Source organism: Lissotriton vulgaris, chromosome 1_1 (genome assembly GCF_964263255.1).
Source record: "Lissotriton vulgaris chromosome 1_1, aLisVul1.2, whole genome shotgun sequence".
Classification (NCBI taxonomy): Eukaryota; Metazoa; Chordata; class Amphibia; order Caudata; family Salamandridae; genus Lissotriton; species Lissotriton vulgaris.
In genome coordinates this window covers 804153954-804171925 of record NC_141685.1, presented here as the reverse complement: position 1 = coordinate 804171925, position 17972 = coordinate 804153954, and the positions used below count along the sequence as shown (strand labels likewise).

The window sequence follows — 17972 nt, the reverse complement described above, 5'->3', positions numbered from 1 at the left end:
CGGAGCACAGGTGCCTTAAGCATAGATGGAAGTTCAGTCGGTGGTTGATGTAGGATGGACCTTGGTCTCGATGAGCTTTGTAGGCGTCTGTGAAGATCTTGAAATGGCAGCTCTTCTGGATGGAGAGCTAGTGGAGGTTTCTGACGTGTGAAGTGATGTGGGTCCATTTGGGGAGGTCTAGGATGAGTCTGGCAGTCGTGGTTTGTATGGTCTGTAGTCTTCCGATGATTTGGGAGGTGATGCCGGCATAGGCAGCATTGCCGTAGTCGAGGCAACTGGTGACAAGGACCTGTGTGATAGTCTTTCTGGTGTTGATTGGGATCCATTTGAAGACTGGGTGGAGCAAGTGGAGGGTATGGAAGCAGAGGAGGCAACTGCATTAACTTGTCGTTTCATGGTCAGTTGGCTATCAAGGTTGTTTACATGGTCGGTTGGTGTGGGTCCAAGTTCTGCCAATCACCAGGTGTGGTCCCAATTGGAGCTTTTCTTTTCGAAGATAAGACATTCTGTTTTGTCAATGTTTAATTTGAGGCAGTTGTCTCTGATCCCTTTGACTACGTTGGCATTGCAGAAGTTGGCTTTAGCATTGGAGGGGTCCTTGGTGTGCAAGAGGATTAGTTGAATGCTGTCTGCGTAAGAGATTATGTTGAGTCTGTGGGATCAGATGACCTCAGTGAGGTGGGTCAGGTAGATGTTGAATAAGGTGGGACTGAGGGATGATCCCAGAGGTACACCGCATAGGATGCCTTTGGGTGTGGAGGTGTAGGGTGACAGTCGGGTGCTCTGTGTGTGTCCTGTGAGGAACAAGGCAATCCATTTAAGGGTGTTTTGTTGTATGCTGATGTTGTAGAATCTATTGATGAGGGTGTGGTGGGAGATGGTGTTGAATGTAGAGGAGAGGTTGAGGAGGATCTAGGCCGCAGTTTCTCCACGGTCATGGAGAGTTCTGATGTCATCTGTGGCTGCAATCAGCGTAGTCTCAGTGCTGTGGTTAGAGCAGAATCCTGATTGAGAAATGTCGAGGAGGTGGTTGTGTTTCAGGTATTCGGGTGAGTTGTTTATTGATGGCTTTCTCAAGTACCTTTGCTGGGTAGGGGAGCAGGGAGAGTGATCAGTAGTTTTAGTGGTTGCTTGGGTCAGCGAAGAGTTTCTTTAGGAGGGGGTCTGACCTCTGTGTGTTTCCATTTTTCTGGGAAGATTGTTGTGGAGAGGAATGGTGGTGAGTTCCGTGCTGATTGAGTTGGCCCAGAGGTTGAAGAAATGGTGGAGACAGGGGTCAGTGGGTGCCCCGGAGTGCATGGATGAGATGATGGCTGTGGTGGTCTGAGTGGTGAGTGGAAACCAGGTGGTGATTGTCTGGCTGGTGCTTTACTTGGAGGTTGAGGTTGCTGTACTAAGCGATGTGGGTTGGGGGTCGAAGTTGCTGTAGATGGTGGCGATTTTGCTGTGGAAGCCGTCTGAGAGTATGTCACAGAGTTCTCAGCGGTTGTCGGATTGGAGAATTCTTTGACTATTCTGAAGAGCTGCTTCATGTGGATGACTGTAGTGTCGATGCGGGCAGTGATGACTGCTTTATTGGCCTCCTTGAGGTTCCAGTGGTAGTTGCTAAGGGCTGTGAGCAGCCTTGCCGGAGGGGTTCTTTGTGGTGTGCCATGTCTTCTCATGGTGGTGGCAGTAGTGCTTGGTGTTTCTGAGGTCTGGGGTTCACCAGCTGGCATATTTGGGGGTTTTGTTGGCCTTTGTTGTTTTCTTCGAGGTGACTCTGTCGGCGCAGTTGGTGATCCAGGTGAAGAGGTTCTGGATGGCTTGATCAAGGTCTCTTGAATTTCGGGTTGTGTGGTGCTGAGGGCTTCTGTCCATTGTGTGTTGATTACCTTGCTCCAGCTGTGGTGTGTGGCACTGTGGTGCATGGCGATGGTGTGCTGGGCATCATAGATGGTGAAGTGGACAATTATGTGGTCAGTCCAGACCTCAGAATGGGGGGATTAACCATTAATTTCACATAATTTCCCCTTCCAAAGTGCACAGACCTCAAATTTGCAATATTTGTGTTAGGCTTTACCTGGCCAATATTACACAGACAAACACTCATGAGGAGCCCAGTTCATGCATCACTTTTTATCCTGTGGCATTCAAAACTTCAATTTGTACCTAAATAGGGATTTGTGCAGCACTCGGAAGGGCCTAGGTGCATACCATAGCTTATGTAGCAATCATTGAGGTAGTGTTCAATAAGAATCTATGACCTAAATGCTGCAAATGTCACAATAGTCACATAAATATAAGAAAATGAAAAAATTCACAATGTTGAAAGAGTCTAGACCTGACAGAATCTTTGCCAGCATAATGTGTATGGAAATATATGCATGGGCGTGTACATGCTAAGGCACTTAGATCCTGTTTCACAACCCACACGTGGCTTTCCAGCCTACCTGATCTCCAGATGCCAGGCTTAACTCCCCTTGGAAGAGGTTAGTGGGCATCTGCCTTATTTTTAGATCCATGCATGCCTGGTGTAGATTTTGCTGCCTACAATAGATAAACTGGTGCCAGAATACATTGCAGACAAAGTAAGCACAGTAGACACCGTGTCTTTTAGGACTCTCTTGGTTGGGATACTTTTTTATTTTACTCAGAAAAAGTCCCAAGCCGGGAGTTTCTTTGAATAAAATAACAAATAAAATCTATGGCCATGATATATGGGGAGGATCTCCCTGCATGTCAAGGTGTTTGTTTTCCCCTGCCCTATCACAGACCTTAACGGTGAAACTCATTGATGGTTATACAACACTAGATAGGACCAGGTGATCATCACTGTGATCTGATTGACCAATGATGGACAAGCTTTCAAGACCCAGGGTTTCTGAATAATGAGCCAGCTGAAGCTCCACGATGGGAAACACTGTTGTCTCCTTCCCCCTAATGTGATAGGAAAACCATGTAGTTGGCGAGTCAGTCATTCTCCATTTTTGGGAGCCCAATTCACCAACCTCTCAATGAAGTCTTAAGTCTATTTTTTACCATAGACCTTTGTGAGGATTTAAAAACAACTCTGCCTCAAATAACAAAGAGATGGAAGGAATGCTCAAATTATTTTCATCTACTGATGATTGCTTGCGGCTGCATTCCTGTCCATATGTTTTGTCCACTGTGCCACTCTAGTCAGAGACCAGTCATTTGCAAAACAGTGTTGGTCTTTTTCCAGTAGGACCAGTTCAGCCTGAACTGCCATGGTAGGTCCCGACTGGTGGACCCACAATCCATCCCAGACCTCAATTACTCTTTCTTCTATGTCTTCTGCATCGTAAAGACATGCTGCCACAGTCAAGGCCAAAGTAGCAACTGTGACTTTCCCGTGGCAGATTTAGTGTGCTCAATGGCGGCAATTAATATGGCTGATCAGTGAGGCGGGCCCCATGCACACACACATACTCACCCATCAACATGCACATTCATTCACACCCATCAATTCACAAGCGCACAGACATATACCCACCGTTCACAAGTAAATACACACACATACCCATTAACAACACACACTCGCAAACACACATAGATTCCTACATGCAAGCACAAACAAAAACATAAAAAATATGGTGACAGCGGTGACAACAGGTTCAGTGGGAGGCGAAGTAGGATGCACCTGAAGGACCTGGACTCTTCGGGCGTGGAAAACTAGAAGATCCCACCAACATCTTTTATTGGGGGATCTGTCATTGGCCAGCCATTGAGAAGAGGACCATCCCTCACTCATCACATAATGAAATGGGATCAGTGAGAATTGCTGACTCCATTCCACTCTGTGATGAGATGTAATTGAAGCGTCAAATAGGGGAGGAGATCATGTACTCAGGGCTTTGAAATATTCAGCCCACAAAGGCTTTGCTCAGGCTGCTAGGAGCCTGTGCATTAAGCGCATGTACAGCACCTGGCAGCCTGAACCGAACATGATGAGTTTCTTACAGGCTGACCCTTGCTCAGCCCGACAACACTCTTTATGCTTTGCTAAAGGATGTCAGTCCAGGGCGCCTCAGACATTCATGACGGTCCGTGACTAAATTTGTTGTAATCTGTAATAGGATATATATCCTACAGGACATGGCAACCTTCTTTATGTTAAGAATCCAATATCTGACTGAACATATAGTTACCCGTATGGTCTATGCTTTGAAACCTCCACATGCTGGAAAAGGAAAAGAAGCTGGGGAAGTGGGAGTATGTATACAACTCACAACAGTGTGTCATATTCACCCTAATCCTTTACTCAACGCACCTGCAACTCTACTCTTTAGTAAGAGTAGGTATAGTGGGCATAGTTGACGGAGTACTACTATGCAGAACTCCACGAAGTTGAACAAAAACTCTTTCAAATACACAACTTCGCTCCGCCAACAGAGACCTCATATATTTTTGGTAAAATAACAAATATCTCTGTCTTTATATGCTAAAATGCATATAGTCATTTCACAAAAGTGAAAGTATTAATTTAGCAAGCAGTGAGAGAGGTGATGATTTTGGGATCCTCCCTAACCTAGGGAGATAACCGAGCAGATGCCTTAAAACAAAGAACACATCTTGCTGAATGATTCAGTGATGGTCCCATCCTCTTAGGACCACCCCAAGCACAGTTATTATGGGCAAAAATACAATCACAACCAAAGGCCCTGCGAAGCATTATAGGTCAAGATTAGCAGTGGGAAGTGAATATTATAGTATCCAATATCAAAATAATTCTACAAAGAGCTGCAATTCAACTCGTCGTTACTAGATATCCCTCACGAGTCAAATGCAAAAGCATTGAATCAAGCTGCAGTTCCACTAGTCGTGACTAGATATCCCTCACGAGTAAGCATGGGCGTAAAATCCGTTCAGTTCGTGGACTTTGCGGATTTTCTGCAATTTCGCGGTCCGCGAATCTCACGAAATTGCAGAAAAATCAGCGAAATCGCGTGCAGGACAGATTTTCAAAAACTGAAGTACATGAAGCACTTACAGGGTTACAGCTAAGCATGGGCGAATTTTGCGGATCTCGCGTTCGCGAATTTTGCGGATTTGAGAACTCGCAATCCGCAAAATCCGCGAATTCTCGCGAATTTGCGGATTTTTTTTTTTTTGTGTTCGCCCGTGTTTCTACCAGTTCGCGAGGGTTTTTACAATTTCGCAATTTGCGAACTTACCTGTCGGGTCGCAAGTTTCGCGAACTTGTTGTTTCTACGTGTCCAGCCTGTTTGGGACACTCTTCTTCATCACTGCCACTCTCTGTCACCACTGCCACTCTCTGACTACTCATGCCACCCTCTGGCCCACCCATGCCACCCTCTGTTTCATCACAGCACCCTCAGGTTGTCCAGTCAGTGTACATTATTGTGGCAACGCAAGCACACCTTCCCTGCCTCAAGTGACCTGAATTAATTTGGGGCTGATTAATGTGTCACAGAATATTTTTTTAGCTGGCACCTGCTTCCTTAGTGCTTCCTGATTAGTGAACTTTTGCACTTGCTAAGTGTTTTCATTGTTGCAAAATTAGTTACAACACCTGCCCTGCCCCAACTGACAATAATGAATTAGGGGCTGATTAATGGATTTGAACTGCCAGCCTGGCTCCTGCTTGTCTCCCTTAGCTGTAATTCAGGACCTTTGTGGCATATGTGTAACTATTCTGAGGTTCAGACCAGGGTCACATAATAGTTGCAACTGGCAACTGAACTCTGGAGGGGCCCCTCAGCAAGCACTACAGGAAATGGCTACTAATGATGAGCCTGAACTTTTGAACCTGGTAAGTAGTTTCAGTTTTGATTAGATCGTATTTCTGCAATTTTGCACTTATTCGCGGGGCGCGAAGTTGTACTGGGAAGCCGCGAACTCACGCGAACAGTGCGAGCAGTGCGAGCAAAATCCGCTGCTCGCGGATTTGCGGATTTTGCGGGAGATTCGCGAATCTCGCGGATTGCGAATTTACCGAAAATCCGCAAAATCCGCGAGCGAAACGGATTTTCCGCCCATGCCTAGTTACAGCAGGTTCCCAAGTTGAAGCTAATTTCTTTGTAACCATTTACAAAATGGTTACAAAGAAATTACCTTCAACTTGGGGACCTGCTGTAACCCAGTAAGTGCTTCCTGAGCGGTGCTTCCAGAGTTGTTGCCTACTTGCAACTATTCTCTGACCCTGCTCTGACCCTCGAAGCAGGGTCAGAGAATAGTTACAAGTATGGCACAATGCTCCATGCTGTCACAAAAATTAAACCACAACAGGAAGCACTTACAGATAAGGAAGCAGGTGCCGGACTTGAAGCTCAAATTCAGTAACACATTAACCAGCCCCCGGTTGAGGCTGGGCAGGTGTGCTTTCTCCCCATAATCTACAGTCGTGAACCAGAGGGTGCTGTGATGAACCAGAGGGTGCAGTTGTGAACCAGAGGGTGCTGTGATGAACCAGAGGGTGGCAGTGGTGAACCAAAGGGTGGCAGTGGTGAACCAGAGGGTGCTGTGATGAACCAGAGGGTGGCAGTGATGAACCAGAAGGTGGCAGTGATGAACCAGAGGGTGACAGTGATGAACCAGAGGGTGGCAGTGGTGAACCAGAGGGTGGCAGTAATGAACCAGAGGGTGGCAGTGGTGAACCAGAGGGTGTCAGTGGTGAACTAGAGGGTGGCCGTGGTGAACCAGAGTGTGCTGTGATGAACCAGAGGGTGGCAGTGGTGAATCAGAGGGTGGCAGTGTTGAACCAGAGGGTGGCAGTGGTGAACCAGAGGGTGGCAGTGTTGAACCAGAGGGTGGCAGTGATGAACCAGATGGTGGCAGGGGTGAACCAGAGGGTGGCAGTGATGAACCAGAGGGTGCTGTGATGAACCAGAGGGTGGCAGTGGTGAACCAGAGGGTGGCAGTAATGAACCAGAGGGTGGCAGTTGTGAACCAGAGGGTGACAGTGATGAACCAGAGGGTGGCAGTGGTGAATCAGAGGGTGGCAGAGATGAACCAGAGGGTGGCAGTGGTGAACCAGAGGGTGGCAGTGATGAACCAGAGGGTGGCAGTGATGAACCAGATGGTGGCAGGGGTGAACCAGAGGGTGGCAGTGATGAACCAGAGAAGCTGTGATGAACCAGAGGGTGGCAGTGGTGAACCAGAGGGTGGCAGTGGTGAACCAGAGGGTGGCAGTGATGAGCCAGAGGGTGGCAGTGATGAACCAGAGGGTGGCAGGGGTGAACCAGAGGGTGGCAGTGGTGAACCAGAGGGTGGCAGTGGTGAACCAGAGGGTGGCAGTAATGAACCAGAGGGTGGCAGTGGTGAACCAGAGGGTGTCAGTGGTGAACTAGAGGGTGGCCGTGGTGAACCAGAGTGTGCTTTGATGAACCAGAGGGTGGCAGTGGTGAATCAGAGGGTGGCAGTGTTGAACCAGAGGGTGGCAGTGGTGAACCAGAGGGTGGCAGTGATGAACCAGAGGGTGGCAGTGATGAACCAGATGGTGGCAGGGGTGAACCAGAGGGTGGCAGTGATGAACCAGAGGGTGCTGTGATGAACCAGAGGGTGGCAGTGGTGAACCAGAGGGTGGCAGTAATGAACCAGAGGGTGGCAGTTGTGAACCAGAGGGTGACAGTGATGAACCAGAGGGTGGCAGTGGTGAATCAGAGGGTGGCAGAGATGAACCAGAGGGTGGCAGTGGTGAACCAGAGGGTGGCAGTGATGAACCAGAGGGTGGCAGTGATGAACCAGATGGTGGCAGGGGTGAACCAGAGGGTGGCAGTGATGAACCAGAGAAGCTGTGATGAACCAGAGGGTGGCAGTGGTGAACCAGAGGGTGGCAGTGGTGAACCAGAGGGTGGCAGTGATGAGCCAGAGGGTGGCAGTGATGAACCAGAGGGTGGCAGGGGTGAACCAGAGGGTGGCAGTGGTGAACCAGAGGGTGGCAGTGGTGAACCACAGGGTGGCAGTGATGAACCAGAGGGTGGCAGTGATGAACCAGAAGGTGACAGTGGTGAACCAGAGGGTGACAGTAATGAACCAGAGGGTTCTGTGATGAACCAGATGGTGGCAGGTGTGAACCAAAGGGTAGAAGTGGTGAACCAGAGGGTGGCAGTGGTGAACCAGAGGGTACTGTGACGAATCAGAGGGTGGCAGTGGTGAACCAGAGGGTGGCAGTGGTGAACCAGAGTGTGGCAGTGATGAACCAGAGGGTGGCAGTGATGAATCAGAGGGTGGCAGGGCTGAACCAGATTGTGCTGTGATGAACCAGAGGGTGGCAGTGATGACCAGAGGGTGGCAGTGGTGAACCAGAGGGTGACAGTGATGATCCAGAGAGGGCAGTGGGGAACCAGAGGGTGGCAGTGATGAACCAGAGGGTGGCACTGGTGAACCAGAGGGTGCTGTGATGAACCAGAGGGTGGCAGTGATGAACCAGAGGGTGAGAGTGATAATCCAGAGGGTGGCAGTGGTGAACCAGAGGGTGGCAGTGATGAACCAGTGGGTGGCAATGATGACCCAGAGGGTGGCAGTGGCAAACCAGAGGGTGGCAGTGATGAACCAAAGGGTGGCAGAGATGAACCAGAGGATGGCAGTGGTGAACCAGAAGGTGGCAGTGCTGAACCAGAGGGTGCTGTGATGAACCAGAGGGTGGCAGTGATGATCCAGAGGGTGACAGTGATGAACTAGAGGGTGGCAGTGGTGAACCAGAGGGTGGCAGTGATGAACCAGAGGGTGGTAGGGGTGAACCAGAGGGTGGCAGTGATGAACTAGAGGGTGGCAGTGGTGAACCAGAGGAGTGATGAACTAGAGGGTGGCAGTGATGAACCAGAGGGTGACAGTGATGAACCAGAGGGTGGTAGGGGTGAACCAGAGGGTGGCAGTGGTGAACTAGACGGTGGCAGTGGTGAACCAGAGGGTGGCAGTGATGAACCAGAGGGTGACGGTGATAAACCAGAGGGTGGCAGTGATGAACCAGAGGGTGGCAGTGGTGAACCAGAGGGTGCTGTGATGAACCAGAGGGTGGCAGTGATGAACCAGAGGGTGACAGTGATAAACCAGAGGGTGGCAGTGGTGAACCAGGTGGTGCTGTGATGAACCAGAGGGTGATAGTGATGAACCAGAGTGTGACAGTTGTGAACCAGAGGGTGGCAGTGGTGAACCAGAGGGTGGCAGTGGTGAACCAGAGGGTGGCAGTGATGAACCAGAGGGTGGCAGTGATGAACCTGAGGGTGGCGCTGCTAAACTGCCCAGGAGCCCTGTGTGTGTGAGCCCAAACGCTGCTGAGCTGCCCAGGGGGTGTGAGCCCACGCGCTACTGAACTGCGCCGGGACCCAGTGGGTGTGAGCCCCAGTGCTACTGAACTGCCCCGGAGCCCTCTCAGTATGAAAATCATTCATGCTCAATTGCCTGGGAGTCCTCTGGGTGTGAGCACGCATTGTTTTAAGTGCCCCCCTGCCCCCAGTACATATATACCCGTACCGCACAGCACCATTATACTCTTGGCCCATGAAGTCTGGTGCCTGGATGCTCCTGATCCGTGTAGGTGGTACCACCGTCTGGTGTAGTCAAAATGTAAAGTCATAACTTGCTACACAGCACCAATAAACACATGTCCTCCCTGGCACCGGTATGTGCATGTACCAGGGGTGGAGCACCCGTAATGCCACCTCACCCTACTGCCCAGCGCCAGCATATGCCTGTACAGGGCAGTTTAGTATGAGATGGGACATTGTCCAGCAGCAGCAGCTGCATGCGCCTGAACCCACTGAGCAGGATCAGAATGGCTTTGTACCAACACGCGCTGCAGAGCTATCTTGGACATAGAAGGATTCTGGGGTCCTGTACCAAACGTATATTTGCATCCATGAGTTTCCCGAGGGCCATCCCAATGTAGCTCCTGTGACCAGGAGGCTGCTTTTTCCTCATCTGCTGCTCTGCTCGGTCTCTGACCCTTTATAAACAAGATGCATGTGAACTCGCATAGAAGCCCCGCCCGTTTGGCCCCATCCACCACACACTGGCGGTATGAAACGTCTTCCCTCCCGTCCCCACTATAATGGCCAGCACACTGAAGGGACCTCGGCGCCTTTTGGCGCGCTGGCAAAGTTACAGGCACACGTGGTCACGTATTTGTGCAAATGGCACAAAAATCTGCGAGTTTGCGGGAAAATTTGAGAACTTGCAGATTTTTTTGCCATTTCGCACGAATTCGTGGACCGCGAATTCACAAATTTCGCCCATACTTACTCACGAGTCAAATGCAAAAGCATTGAAATTATTACATCAAGCTGCAGTTCCACTAGTCGTTACTAGATGTCCCTCACAAGTCAAATACAAAAGCATTGAAACCCTGAGCTGAGAGCTAATACTATAAATTCCACATAGAGCTGAACTGCAGCTTCATGAAAGGGTTTCAATGCTTTTGTATTTGACTCATGAGGGACATCTAGTAACGACTAGTGGAACTGCAGCTTGATTCAATGCTTTTGCATTTGACTCGGGAGGGACACCTAGTAACCACGAGTTGAACTACAGCTCTTTGTAGAATTATTTTGATATTGGATACTATAATATTCACTGCCCACTGCTAATCTCATCCCAAAAAGCTTTGCAGGGCCTTTTTTTAGGATTGTATTTTTTCCCATAATAACGGTGCTTGGGGTGGTCCTAAGAGGATGGGACCACCACTGAATCTTTCTGCATGGTATGCTCTTTGTGTTCAAGGCATCTGCTTGGTCCTCCCCCTAGGTTAGGAGGGACCCCACAATCATCAGCTCTCTCATTGACTGATATTTTTCAATTTCAAAGTTCACTTTTGTGAATTGGTTATATCCCTTTTAACATGTAAAGTTGCTTTATCAAAGCATTTGTGGGTGCAGTTTGTAAGTTGGCTATTTCATGGAATGCGTATGCGGAGCGTAGTTCATTGCCCAGGGTTACTCTTTAGTTTGTCTCCTAATAGGGTTTCTCTAATACTAGACAACATGAAAAAGAAACAGAAGATGCTGGAAGGGTTGGCAAATGTGCCATGCCAGGGGGGACTGGAAGGATTGTTCTTGCATATTTTAAGATGCTCTTGTCCTTTCCCCTGCTGGGATTGTTATTCAATGTCTGCCAGGGAAGGGAATACAACAATAGGAATGCACAATACACAATTGTGTGCAACCAGTCCTTAGTTTTCTCTTCTTGGATACTCTGACTCCAAATTCTTGTATGGACATCAAAGAGTAATAATAGATTATGTTTTAATGTAGCTTCTTGGCAGTAGTGGGACAGGGGAGGATGCTGGGAGCAGAGGAGTTTTGTGGAAACAGAGTAGAAATTACATACCTCCCAGCAGCACAATGGAAACAATTAGCTGAAAAATTGTTAGTCGTATCTAAGAGAGTGAAACTATACAGCAGTAAACATAGGAAAACTCAGTTCCCTTTAGTTCCCACTCAGTTCGACGTCTGGTCGATTCACCTGCTTTCTGCTCATTACAACACAATTCCCTGCTCTCAGTCTGTTAATTTTGCCCGCTGTCTGACACTCTTCTCTCATCCTAGGGAGTGAACTGGGAGCCATGGAAGGGGCATGAGTTCTCAATCCCATTTATCGAGATGAAGATCCGGCCACACGCATCCGCCGCAGTCCCCACACTGATGAGGAAAAAGCGATCTGTGGCTGGAAAGTGGAAACATGCCATGTGACTACAGGAGACTGTGCAAGAGCGAGAATGATTGTGAGGGAGTCAACTGTGGAGGAGCAGAACAAGGCTGGTGGCTGGCTGAAAAGGGACCTTCCTTGTTGGTTTGGACTTGGACTAGATACAGCCATTTTATTATGGCCAAGAAATTGGATAGAGATCACCAAATGGTCAATATGGTTATTCTTCACTGCAACATTGCTGGTCAATAGTCCTGCACTGCTTGTGAGGTTGTACTGTGTGGAAATGTTCTTACTATGTATTAGGGGATCAGGAAACACAACCCCATCGAGTTACAAGCTTTGACAAAGCCAGTTTGGTTGACATTGTCTTTATATTGAATTAAAGGAGGGTGATTTCTATCATGAGCATATTGTCGGGAAACACACTGCCTGTTACCTCTGTACTATTTGTAACTTGTGTTTGGTGTGGTTGGACATATACACAGGCTGTAAATAATGCACTATTTATATATCATGTGCTTATTCTTACATTACACTGTTCATTCCCTAGTTTTATTGTAGGCAGATACAACTAAGGTCTATAACTTCTGCTTTGTTATATCATGGTGTTGGTGGAGATATACATACAGACAGCTTATTAACGATCCACTATTTGTAACAAGTGCTTAGCGTAGGCTGACAGAGACAGACTGCATTGTTTGAATCCTGCTTATCTGATGCATACATAAAGAAAGACAATGAAAATTGCCTTATTTGCATCATGCTTAGTGCAGATAGACACACAGACTGCCAAACTGAACTATAATACACTTAAGCCCAGATTTACTAAGCCTTTGCGTTGACCTTGCATTGCGTTCACGGCAATGCAATGGCAATGCATAGTATATAGTAAAATTTTACGAAGCCACACAATGGGCGATTTGAGCTGCCTTGAATGGCTTTGTAAAGACATGTTGCGCCTGCGCTGCGTTGCGTTACATTTAGAGCTGGTAGGCATTCTATGGGTGGAGCATGGGTGTTCCTGTGCATCAACCCATGGATTTGATGCATTTCCAGATTTACAAAGGCTTGTAAACCTAGGATTGCGTAAAAGCAGTATGCCTGCTAGAGGATGGCGTAGTGAGGAGGAAAATCTTATTTTCTCTTCATTATTTTATCTTTTATGCGTGATCCCTTCTGCATCATACATAGATAGAGGAAAATGCCTCAAAGGCGTGTTTTTGTGCAGGAAGGTATGCCTTTGTATACAAACACAATCCTGCCCATAAAGCAGGCACCCTTGCAGCATGGCGCAAGGGTGCCTGCGCTGCTACCAGACAGCATACAGGGCACTAGGAGGGAGCAGAAGTGCTCCATATCTCCATCGAATAGGTGATGCAATCAAATACATTTTTTTGATTTGCCTGCTTCGTTCAGTAAGTTACATTTCTATTTTTTTACTTTTTGTCTGGCTGTTGAAGAAAGGGGCCTATAAAAAGTTTAAATTCACCTTGATTAAGAATTGAGTGAGAATGGAAAGGAATGTGATTTCAGAAGAAAATGCTTAATTGGAAGGAAAATTCACTGGTGGCATTTTAAAGACTATGCTGTCCTGCTGCAGAGGAATTTCTGTTGACGCGTCTCCTCTGGATTAAGCATTCACACCGAAAATCATGGGCTCTTAGGCTCGAGCTTCTGCCCCCTCTCTTGGCAGGCCAGGGGCTTCTATGAGCCCACTCTGGACTCTACTCAAAGCAGGAGGTTTGGTGCTCTCTCAGATTGTTGATGAGATGAACAGCTAACAAGGCTTCAGTCCTTTTCCATAGAGGGAGGGCAGGGGGCACATTTAAGAGGGTGGATGATAGGTCACACTACAACAGTGCATAACACCTAGCAGTGGTGCTGTTTTTCTTTCTTATGTTATATGTCTATCAATGTTTGCCTATCTACTGCATCAAACCAAGTGTTTGATCTGACTCCTTATTAATGAGCAGGCACAAATATACAGCACCAGATAATGCCATTCTTATGGGTATGCAGAGCAACCAGAACTGTACTCCAATTATTCGTGAGATGTTGGTCTCTAGTCACTACACAATTATATGCTAGGGCAGGATTTATTTCATTTATGGTCTGCAGCTTTACCAACCACGATAGTGCCAGTGCTTAATTTGAGCCAGTGGTTTCTGGTGCTCGGCACCGGCACTTTATTGTGAACATCAGCTCTTATAACAGCCTGCTATGGTAGCCCTCTTTATATAATTTTGTGAGGAATACAACAACAGTTGTTTAATAATCAAGTATATATTTAAATCACTAATACTTGTCACCAAAAGCTATAAGAATAGTGAGGGTGGTATGCATTAGTCATTTGTAATGTATATTTAAAGTCTGAATTGTCACACTTGTATAAAGGTAATGGTTAGTTGTCGTGGTACTGTGATTGGCAGTGCTGGCAGGGGCATTTGGTGGTACAAGCTGCAGTGGCTTCCTGACAGGGGCCCTGGCGCCTAATTCTTTTTTTTAGAAATTAAGTACTACTGGACATCTCTCTTGTAGCTTGACTGGGGCGTCTGTTCACCTTTGAAAAACAGCAGTTGACACGCTCCTGCACAGCCTGCGGTTTCAGGGTCACTTCTTCAAACAATTGAATCGGACACCTCTCCTTCATGGCATCCAGCACTGTGGTCACTCTACCTTCTTCACAGTCACACACCAGGAATGGACCTTCTTTGTGATCTGCAGCCCTCGAGAGATCTCCTACTTCCAACACATTCCAAATGGGTCACATGGACATATTGAATTAGGGAAATGGCACCAATTGTACATCAGTCATCTGGACACAGGTCGACACATGTTCCACAAATTTCTGAACAATACTGTGTGTCAGGTTTTCAGGTAAATTGATTGATTGAGCTTGGAAATGTCTCAATACCATTAAAGGTCTGTGCTAACACCCTCCTTCAATGTATGGGGACAATTGTATTTAATCAATGATAAACAGTGATCAAATACAGAATATTTGTTTTAATAAATCTGAAAATTGTATGTCGTTATTTTCATTGTCTTTTGAGCTGTGCATTCTAGAACCGCACCAGGTTGCACTCTCCCTTCAGACGCAAACAAAGCACAACAGCACATGGAAAATCAAACAGAAAACATATGAGAAATAAATGGCAGCCACTAGCAGACATTGATAATATTATAGTTTTAAACAGAGAACTTTATTTTGGAAAATATGCAACCAAGTATACACAATCAAAAGGTCGATTAACAATAATTGAGCTAACATCTTATAAAAAAGAGTTGAAAGAAAAGTCAAAGTAGTTGCATATAGAAAAAAAATTGTAATAACTGTGAAAAGAAGGACAGGAGAAGAAAAGGAGAGAAGGTACAATAATAACGGTTATATATGCAATATGGAAGGAGGAGAGCTCAATACAGTATAATAAGATATCAACACTTTAAGGGATAATAGCTGTAATAATGCATTTAAAAGAGTAAAAGGGGAAATAAATGATATAACTAAGTAAATGAATAAGTACATAATATATCAGTAAAAAGAGATTTATGGTGGTTTGGGGACTTCTTCTAGTAGGGGATGATAGTGGGCAGATTTTTATGCAGAAGTGTCTAAGAAAACAGTTGCAGGGGACCATATATGTTCTCTTTTCAGGAGTAAAGACACAGGGTAGACATATGCATGATCAAGTCGATGATTATAGCAAACACTATACCACCAAGCTTGAAAAAATAGTTGCATGGATTGTTTCCAATTTTTTGTTATTTGTTGGAAAGCAATTGAAATGAATAAATTTACAACATCCGTGTTACAAGAAAGGGAGTACCAGTGTTCAGATAATGTACCCAGAAAGATGCCTATAGGTGAAAAAGACAAATTAATGTGAAAGGACACATTTCTTTGAGACCATACCTTTAACTAGAATTTATGAGTAGAGGCACAAGAGAAAAGCATGTGGTATAAGTCAGCATGAGGAGCGTTACATGACCAGCAGTTTGGGGAAAAATGTGGAATTACATTTATGTAAGGACATTAGGGTGAACAGAAGTCGATTGTATATAAAGAAAAGTGTTTGTGTCGCACTTGCTGATCTTGAAGTCTTGCTGATTTTTAACCATAATTTATCCCAAAAAGCAGTGGACCATGATGTGTGGAAATCACTTTCCCATTGGAGATCTATGTTGGTTTTAGTCCTGCATTCGGGGAGTGCGTTGAGAAATATATATATAGACGAGGCACTGAATTTAGCACTTAAAATGGGGAGAATATTATGGTGAGGTAATTAAGGAGGTGTATAGAAGATATTGAAGATAAGGAAGAGATAGATTTTGAATCAATATCTTAAATTTGACAGAAAAGGATTTTGGCAATTTGTAAAGAGATTGTGCTTCAGAAAGAGTAAGAAAAGTATAATTGGAGTAAAGTTGATGAATCCAAAGCAGACCTTTGTCCCACCAAGCTTTCCAAAAGATGGGTTTGTTATTAATTTTAAGAAGGTGATTGTGCCAGATGGAGGAGTCAAGAAATTGATCTTTACATGAAAGATGTGAAATCAAAAAAGAGTGAAACAACCTAAGGGTAGTTTTATGTATACGTGTAGATAAAAATCGGGTCTTGTGAGTAAATGTCAGAGATTCTTTGAAAGAGAAGGGAGACAGGAAAGAAAGCTTGATGTCTTTCCACAGAGGATAGGGACTGGATATGGATTGGTTTAAGAATGTAGAAAGCTGTTTAAGAAGAAAAGATTTGTGGTAAAGTTGGAAATCAGGGAAATTGACTCCACCTTGCGATTTAGGACGTTTCAGCATAGTCAGGGACAGGCGTGATTTCTTTTTATTCCATAAAAAGACAGATAAAATAGATTTAATTTTTTTTAAAAGTAAGAAGGAAAGCTGAGAGGGATTGCAAAGATCATACAAAAAATAACAGGGGTGAGCACCATTTTGATAGTGTCGAGTCTGCCCACCAAGATAAATATAGGGGATACCATTTAGAAATAGATGCAGATAATGTGGAGAGGACATGAGTCATGTTTAGGGATAAAGTCTGTTTGGTCATTGGCCACTGACAGGAGGCAAGATGGCCGTACGGAACAGTCACTCCTGTCTCTGCTCCTGCAGTGTGGGTGAAGTCGGACGGAGTTGGGGGAATAAATGCCTCTGACCGCTGCCTGGGAGGTTTGATGATAAGGCATGCTGCACTCGCTTGATGCAATAAGCTGGTTCGCCTTTTTGATAGAGAAAGTAAAAATTATATCTCGGAAGCTGCCGAGAGCGTTTAACTGGACCGGAGAACTAACAACAAGAATTCTGCAAGGGGTAATGCAGAATATGACCCCTCGAATACCAAAGCCGAGAGGAGAGGTACAGAAAGAGAAAGACAGAGACAAAGCTGTTTCGAGTGATCCTGGAATGGCTGACTAGGCTACAACGAGCACGACCCTAAGGTCAACGACACAAGCGCGGTGAAACGCGAGGAAGGAAAACCCAGAGACAAATGAGAACGTTGACAGACTCGAGAAACTTGAAAAGCTAAAAGAAAAGAAGAACCCGTTAAATAAAAAAGGACCCAAGCGCCAGGACAGTGAAAGCGCTAACAAAGAGGGAAAATTTAGGCAACCTACTCTCTTTGAGTCCTTTGTAACCGTTTCACCGGGCCCGGTGTCATCCCACACACGAGAGGAGGAGGTTCGTGCTAATGGTAATGCGGGTGTCTTTGGAGAGCCGAGCCCGGATCTGTCTGATGATCAGGCGATGGCGGGAGCCGCAGGTGTGCGGAGTGCAGCAGAGTCGAACAGATTGGCGTCTCCCTCCGCAGTTTCTTCGGGACAGTCGCGGAACGTTCCGAGTAATCAGAGCAAGCAGGCTGAACACTCAAATTTTCAAATGGATACTCCTGGTAAGGAGGGTGTTGGGGGTGATACAATATCAGCACTGATCAACATAATGGATATGGGGGGCACAAATGATGGTAAAGCCGCCCAGAATGGACAGGGCTCCAGTGCCAAATCAATGACTGAGTATGATGACAGCACACTTCTAGAAGCAGACTGTAGCACAGAGGGGGCAGCTGCATGTGTGACACCAATTGTACAAGATAACTCCACAACTGGTACAAGTAAGTCAGCAGGTCTGGAAGTTACTAGGGGGCCATGTCTGGGCGCAGAGCAGGCAACATGCCCCAAAGATACTAATCAGGGACAAAATGTGGTTGGTCTGGGCCCTAAGGAATATGATGATGGTACAGCCATGGCAAAAGGGATGGCAGGGGGAGCTATGATTCCTGGTTCCCCGAGTGATGAATGCTTTTTCTCCTTAACTGAGACGGAGGAAGAGGAGGATAAGGTATCCGCTGATAGCAT

General features: G+C 46.3%; 1 protein-coding gene across 1 annotated transcript in view; it reads left to right on the top strand.

Moving 5' to 3' along the window:
* The window catches only part of TNN (tenascin N), a 157783-nt gene extending 145277 nt beyond the window's left edge, over nucleotides 1-12506 (top strand). The window contains exon 14 of the mRNA XM_086956638.1: nucleotides 11508-12506. Within this exon, the coding sequence (XP_086812764.1) occupies nucleotides 11508-11651 (144 nt within the window). The 3' untranslated portion in view covers nucleotides 11652-12506. The remainder of the gene's footprint in view (nucleotides 1-11507) is intronic.
* The last annotated feature ends 5466 nt before the right edge of the window (nucleotides 12507-17972 follow it).